At 46.2% G+C, this 7664-nt stretch overlaps 1 protein-coding gene across 1 annotated transcript in view; it reads left to right on the top strand.

The window, feature by feature from the left end:
• Window positions 1-7289, top strand: part of klc2 (kinesin light chain 2) — a 15195-nt gene extending 7906 nt beyond the window's left edge. The window contains exons 7-14 of the mRNA XM_084462254.1: window positions 1-33; window positions 3302-3351; window positions 4338-4405; window positions 4507-4615; window positions 5618-5767; window positions 6462-6586; window positions 6842-6899; window positions 7143-7289. The exon at window positions 1-33 is cut by the window's left edge and continues 67 nt beyond it. Coding sequence (XP_084318380.1) covers window positions 1-33; window positions 3302-3351; window positions 4338-4405; window positions 4507-4615; window positions 5618-5767; window positions 6462-6586; window positions 6842-6899; window positions 7143-7226 — 677 coding nt within the window. The 3' untranslated portion in view covers window positions 7227-7289. The remainder of the gene's footprint in view (window positions 34-3301; window positions 3352-4337; window positions 4406-4506; window positions 4616-5617; window positions 5768-6461; window positions 6587-6841; window positions 6900-7142) is intronic.
• The last annotated feature ends 375 nt before the right edge of the window (window positions 7290-7664 follow it).

The raw sequence follows: 7664 nt of genomic DNA on the forward strand, positions 1-7664 counted from the left end.
GGGCCCACGAGAAGGAGTTTGGCTCCGTCAACAGTGAGTACACACACACACACACGCACACGCACACGCACAGGGCCGTTGCTAGGAATTTTGGGCCCCCTTAAAGAATATTGGTGTGGGCCCCTACCCCTCCGACTTTTCGTCACCACTTTTTTCGACCCCTTTTTTTATTTTTTATTTTTTTATTTTATTATGTATCATTAGGGGCCAGGCAGCGTAGCTGCCGGAACCCTATTGTATTTGCCTATATTATTATTATTATTATTCTCCTTCCACTGAAGTCTAACTTCCCATGGACAAAAAATCACCAAAATTTGCACATAGCTCCAGTACTATATCCAAAGTCCTCAACCTGCATTGTAGGTCAATAAACCTGAAGGTGGCGCTACAGCAACAGTCTAAAGTTTAAAACTTAAAAAAATCATAACAAATCAGCCATAGGTGCTATCACTGTAAAACCACCACGTGAATGTAGTCCCAAGTGAGACAAAACCTTCATACACTTTGACCTTGCAGGAATTTTGAAGTCCATCACTCAGGTTTTACAGTTTATGAAGAAATCAATCAAACATATCTCCTCCCACATTTTTTGTTCAATTGACACCAAAATTAATATACTGTATCTACAGACTGTCCTTACCAAAGGATCCTCACAGATTTTTGAAATATGAAAAATTGAGCCCACAGCACATCAAAAGGTTTCACTGTTAACAGTTTTGTATACAGTTCCTATTAATTCTCGCCAAATCAATGTCTGATCATCCTCATAAAAAGTGACAACATTGGCCACATATCCAAGATGTAGTATGATTTTTTTCAGAATTTTATCTCAAAAATTGAATTTTTAAAAATATGTTTAATTCTGTCCTCTGAAACCAACACTTCATACAGAGAAAACTACGTTACCCACAATCCAACGCAAGCTCAACGAATCGGAGACATCGCTGTTGGCAACACTACCCAACCCCCGCCGAGGATTACAATGACTAAATCGATTGATTGGCAACTGACTGAGTACACAGCGGCTGAAGTTAATGTTCAATTATGAAAAAAAAGCTAACAAAACCTGTAACCCACATTTTTCAATCAATTAACACTAAAGTTGCTACACTGGATCTTCAAACTGTCATTCACAAACTCATTGACCAGATTATTGAATTATCAAAATTGAGCTTACAATGCATGAAAATGTTTTACTTATTATTATTATTCTCCATCTTCCACTGAAGTCTAACTTCCCGTGGACAAAAAATCACCAAAATTTGCACAAAGCTCCAGTACTATACCCAAAGTCCTCAACCTGCATTGTAGGTCAATAAACCTGAAGGTGGCGCTACAGCAACAGTCTAAAGTTTAAAACTTAAAAAAAAATCATAACAAATCAGCCATAGGTGCTATCACTGTAAATCCACCACGTGAATGTAGTCCCAAGTGAGACAAAACTTTCATACGCTTTGACCTTGCAGGAATTTTGAAGTCCATCACTCTGATTTCTTCATAAACTGTAAAACCTATCAAACCTATCTCCTCCCACATTTTTTGTTCAATTGACACCAAAATTGATCTACTGTATCTTCAGACTGTCCTTACCAAACGATCCTCACAGATTTTTGAAATATGAAAAATAGAGCCCACAGCACTTCAAAAAGTTTTACTGTTAACAGTTCTGTATACAGTTCCTATTAATTCTCGCCAAATCAATGTCTGATCATCCTCATAAAAAGTGACAACATTGGCCACATATCCAAGATGTAGTATGATTTTTTCAGAATTTTATCTCAAAAATTGAATTTTTAAAAATATGCTTAATTCTGTCCTCTGAAACCAACACTACATACAGAGAAAACTACATTACCCACAATCCAACGCAAGCTCCGAAGACATCGCTGTTGGCAACCCTACCCAGCCCCCGCCGAGGACTACAATGACTAAATCGATTGATTGGCAACTGACTGAGTACACAGCTGCTGAAGTTAATGTTCAATTATAAAGAAAAACAGACAAAACCTGTAAAAATTAATAAACATATCTCATCCCACATTTTTCAATCAATTAACACCACACAACTTGCTCCACTGGATGTTCAGACTGTAATTCACAAACTCATTGACCAGATTGTTGAATTATCAAAATCGAGCTTACAATGCATCAAAATGTTTTACAAATGTTTTTACGATACGATATGAATGTACAAAATTAACATTGGAATGTCAACTTTCTTGTTGTCCTCCTATTCTCTCGCTTATTGCTCCTAAACTTGTCGGAAATTGCCTGGCCCCGCCTCATCGCTGCGAAGCAGCTTTAATTTTGTATTTATTTTTCTGTTTCTCTATGTTCTTTTTCCAATTAACCACCAGAACAGTAGTTGCTATAACTGTAGCTAGCTGTCTAGTTAATGGTAGCAGATCGAGTTGTTACCAGAACATAAGCTTACTAGCTAACGTTAGCTACCTAGCTTAGCACTTTCTTCACACACTAGGCTAACGGCTCTCGTTGTCATGGTTAATGTGAGACCGCGGGCAACTGACCGACCGTCTTAACATAGCTACTCTCACCTTTCTTGTGGAAAAAAATGCTTATGGGCTCCCAGTCTGCTGCCCTTTCTCCTGGCCTCTCTCTCCACTCTTTTCTCCTGGCCTCTCTCTCCACTCTTTTCTCCTGGCCTCTCTCTCCACTCTTTTCTCCTGGCCTCTCTCTCCACTCTTTTCTCCTGGCCTCTCTCTCCACTCTTTTCTGGTGCCCGGATTTATGTATGGGCTTGATGTTTATGATTTAATGTTAGGCTATTAGTGCTAGTATTTGACAGCCAGCCGGTATAGTGATGTTAATGTCAAAAGAGGTGAGACCTGCCAGCATGAACCATGGCATGGACCAAACCATTTAAGAAGGGGGATATTGCTCAGGAAATTAAACGTTTTTTCATCTGTATTGCATTATTTGCGGCTTAATTTGAATTCTGATGCAGCATTAGTTTGACTGATCTACATGTAGAATCATTTCATCATAGAAAGAGGGACCTCTTGTTTTTTTGTGGGCCCTGCTTGCTTGTGGCAATCATCATCACCTTTCACCGCTAAACATCGGCGCTGCACACGCACACACATTCTGGGATTAGAATGACACGTTAGCATCAACAGTGACATTTCTGTATCCCGAACTGACCACGACCACTTCCTAGAACCCTGTCGTCAGGGGTCGTCAGGGGGTCGATAAGGGGGATATCTTGTGAGATCAATCTGTGCGTGTGTGTGTGTGTGTGTGTGTGTGTGTGTGTCTGAAACACCCTGCACCTTTCTTGCAGACGACAACAAGCCCATCTGGATGCATGCGGAGGAGAGGGAGGAGAGCAAGGTAGGCCCCTCTGCCTCTGTCAGGTTGCGATAAGCAATTACGTCACCCGGACACATTTTGTCCCCCGGACACATTTTGGCCTGACACCTCCATCTGTCTCTGTCTCTGTCTCTGCTGTCTGTGTGTGCGTGTGTGCGTGTGTGTGTGTGTGTGTGTGCGTGCGTGTGCGCGTGTGCGCGTGTGTGTGTGTGTGTGTGTGCGTGCGTGCGTGTGTGTGTCGCTGGCGGGCGGCCCGTCAGGAGTGATGGATGTGATAATTACCCAGGAGTGAGAGGGAGCAGGACGACAGGCCCGTATTAACCAGACCTGTGCAATAGACTCGTTGATTATGTCAACCAATCTCTCTCTCTCTCTCTCTCGCTCTCTCTCTCTCTCTCTCTCTCTCACCTTCTCTCTCTCTCTCTTCCTCTCACCTTCTCTCTCTCTCTCTCTCTCTCTCTCTCTCTCTCTTCCTCTCTCTCTCTCTCTCTCTCCCTCTCTCTCTCTCTCTTCCTCTCACCTTCTCTCTCTCTCTCTCTTCCTCTCTCTCTCTCTTCCTCTCACCTTCTCTCTCTCTCTCTCTCACTCTCTCTCTCTCTTCCTCTCACCTTCTCTCTCTCTCTCTCTCTCTCTCTCTCTCTTCCTCTCACCTTCTCTCTCTCTCTCTCTCTCTCTCTCTCTCTTCCTCTCTCTCTCTCTCTCTCTCACCTTCTCTCTCTCTCTCTCTCTCTCTTCTCACATTCTCTCTCTCTCTCTCTCTCTCTCTCTCTTCCTCTCACCTTCTCTCTCTCTTCCTCTCTTCCTCTCACCTTCTCTCTCTCTTCCTCTCACCTTCTCTCTCTCTCTCTCTTCCTCTCACCTCTCTCTCTCTTCCTCTCACTCTCTCTTCCTCTCACCTCTCTCTCTCTCTCTCACCTTCTCTCTCTCTCTCCCTCTCTCTTCCTCTCACCTTCTCTCTCTCTCTCTTACACACACACACACATGCACACACACACACACATATGCAGGGGAAGCGCAAGGATGCGGGTCCCTACGGAGAGTATGGGAGCTGGTACAAGGCTTGTAAGGTGGACAGGTGAGTCCGTCCTCCTGTCCCCTCCGTCCATCCAGGAAGTTTTTGGTTCGTAGCCGACATGAACGCCGGGTCCTGACCTGAACCCTCGTCTCCCCCCACAGCCCGACGGTCAATACCACCCTGAAGAGCCTGGGGGCGCTGTACAGGCGCCAGGGGAAGCTGGAGGCGGCCGAGACCCTGGAGGAGTGCGCCACCAAGACGCGCAAGCAGGTAACTGTGGTTAACGCCCCTCCATGTAATAGCACATCATAACGATGTAATAACACAGTCATAACGATGTAATAGCACAGTCATAACGATGTAATAGCACAGTCATAACGATGTAATAGCACAGTCATAACGATGTAATAGCACAGTCTTAACGATGTAATAGCACAGACATAACGATGTAATAGCACAGTCATAACGATGTAATAGCACAGTTAACGATGTAATAGCACAGTCATAGCGATGTAATAGCACAGTCATAACGATGTAATAGCAGAGTCATAACGATGTAATAGCAGAGTCATAATGATGTAATAGCACAGTCATAACGATGTAATAGCAGAGTCATGATGATGTAATAGCAGAGTCATAATGATGTAATAGCACAGTCATAATGATGTAATAGCAGAGTCATAATGATGTAATAGCACAGACATAACGATGTAATAGCACAGTCATAACGATGTAATAGCAGAGTCATAATGATGTAATAGCACAGTCATAACGATGTAATAGCAGAGTCATAATGATGTAATAGCACAGTCATAGCGATGTAATAGCACAGTCATAATGATGTAATAGCACAGACATAACGATGTAATAGCACAGTCATAGCGATGTAATAGCACAGTCATAATGATGTAATAGCACAGTCATAGCGATGTAATAGCACAGTCATAATGATGTAATAGCAGAGTCATAACGATGTAATGGCACAGTCATAATGATGTAATAGCACAGTCATAACGATGTAATGGCACAGTCATAATGATGTAATAGCACAGTCATAACGATGTAATGGCCTATACCAATACCTATACAATATATAATAGCACAGTCATAACACACCTCCCGCTTTCTCTCTTCCGTCTACCCCTCCTCTCTCTCTCCCCCTCCCTCTCTTTCTCTCTCTCTCCCCTTCCCCCTCTCTCTCTCTCCCCTTCCCCCCCCTCTCTCTCTCTCTCTCTCTCTCTCCCCTCCCCCCTCCCTCCCTCCCTCCTCCAGGGTATTGACGCCATCAACCAGAGCAAGGTGGTGGAGCTGCTGAAGGACGGTGGGGGCGGAAATGAGCGGCGCCAGAGCAGGGAGGGGCTGAACGGGCCCGGGGGGCCGCGGGGGGACTGCGAGGGAGACGACGGGGCGGAGTGGAACGGGGTGAGGGGGGCGTGGCGTACCCAGGAACATTCCTGTGAAGGCTTAAGGGCTTAACGCCCTACTTTATTAATCTGTTTAAAGGGGTAGTGCGCTATTTTGGACATTTAGCCCTGTTTGTGGTCTGTGTACCATGAACCTGAAACAGAGACCATCATTTCACTGATGGTTCCAGTATTGAGCTAGCTGCGGTTTTTATGCAGGCTCTCACTGGGCTACAATGGAAGTCAATGGGGCATACGTACCTGCATTGGGAAAACTATGATAGATGTTTTTTTCCAAGACAGGAAGCACAGGGTGTGATCTCACCAGTCTCAGGACGCTCTCCTGGGAAATGTCGCAATCCGAAAATACGCGCACTACCCCTTTAACAGGCGAGAACGGGGTCGTTTTAACCGATTGAAAATCCACGAACACACACGCTGACTGAACACACACACACTGAAACTCAACGAACACACACGCTGACTGAACACACACACACTGAAAATCCACAAACACACACGCTGACTGAACACACACACACTGAAAATCCACAAACACACACGCTGACTGAACACACACACAGACACGCGCTCGCGATGTACCGCTTCACCTCACACCGAGAAGAGCTTGTTTAATGGAAGCGCCCGCCCCAGGCCTAGACAGGAAGCTGACCGCTATGTCTGACCCCACCCCCTGACCCCGCCCCCTCCAGGACGGCAGCGGGTCCCTTCGCCGGAGCGGCTCGTTCGGGAAGATCCGCGACGCCCTGCGGAGGAGCAGCGAGATGCTGGTCAAGAAGCTGCAGGGGAGCGGCCCCCAGGAGCCACGCAACCCGGGGTGAGTGTGTGTGTGTGTGTGTGTGTGTGTGTGTGTGTGTGTGCGTGCGTGTGTGTGTGTGCGCGCGTTTCCTGCTTAGTCATCCTCGTGGCTTTAAGGTCTACTTGTACCAGTGCTGCTGTGTTACTGAGAGCTGTGTGTGTGTGTGTGTGTGTGTGTGTGTGTGTGTGTGTGTGTGTGTGTGTGTGTGTGTGTGTGTGTGTGTGTGCGTGTGTGTGTGTGCGTGTCTGGGTTCGTCTTGTCTGTGTCCTTCAGGATGAAGAGAGCCAGCTCCCTCAACTTCCTCAACAAGAATACAGAAGACACCACACAGGTACATGTGCGCACACACACACACACACATACACACACATACACACACACACACACCCACACACACACACACACACACATAATACAGGCCTGTGCTGTGTCTCTCTTCTAATGCTAATGTTACTGTTCCTGAAACCTGACTCCTCTTTTTTTATGTATCTCTCTTCCTCTCTCTCTCTCTCTCTCTCTCTCTCTCTCTCTTTCTCTCTCTCTCTCTCTTGCTGCCCCCGCCCTCTCTCCCCAGGATGCCAACTCTGGCCTATCAGACTGCAGAGGGCTGAGCGCCAGCAACGTGGACTTGTCAAGACGCAGCTCCCTGATTGGTTAGACACTTGGACCAGGAAGGAAGGGAGGAGGGCCAATCAGGGGAGGCGGCTCGCCACCAGATGTGATCCAGACACACCCGACATCAAACACTCAATCACATTCAAGACTTTTTTTCTTCTTCTTTTTTTTTTTTTTAAAGAAACACAAAAAAAGTAGAACACCGTGTGACGTGGCTTTTCGTGACGCCGTAACGCGGTCTCGCCGGCGTCGATCAAACGGGCGCCGAGGCGAGCCGCGGATATTTAAACAGCAGCATGCGGCTTACTAGAACGTGGAATGTCTGCACTCGGCGCGGCGCGGTTTTGAGGCGTAGCGTCGCGACAAACCAGCGCGTCGTAGCTAGCCCTCGCGCTGTGTTCATATCTCACACCTGCTACACGTTAGTGCAGACACTCGACCTAGAGGTACTGTTGGCTAGTCGAGCTGTACACCGCGTTCC

Source organism: Borostomias antarcticus (genome assembly GCF_949987555.1).
Source record: "Borostomias antarcticus genome assembly, contig: scaffold_513, whole genome shotgun sequence".
Classification (NCBI taxonomy): domain Eukaryota; kingdom Metazoa; phylum Chordata; class Actinopteri; order Stomiiformes; family Stomiidae; genus Borostomias; species Borostomias antarcticus.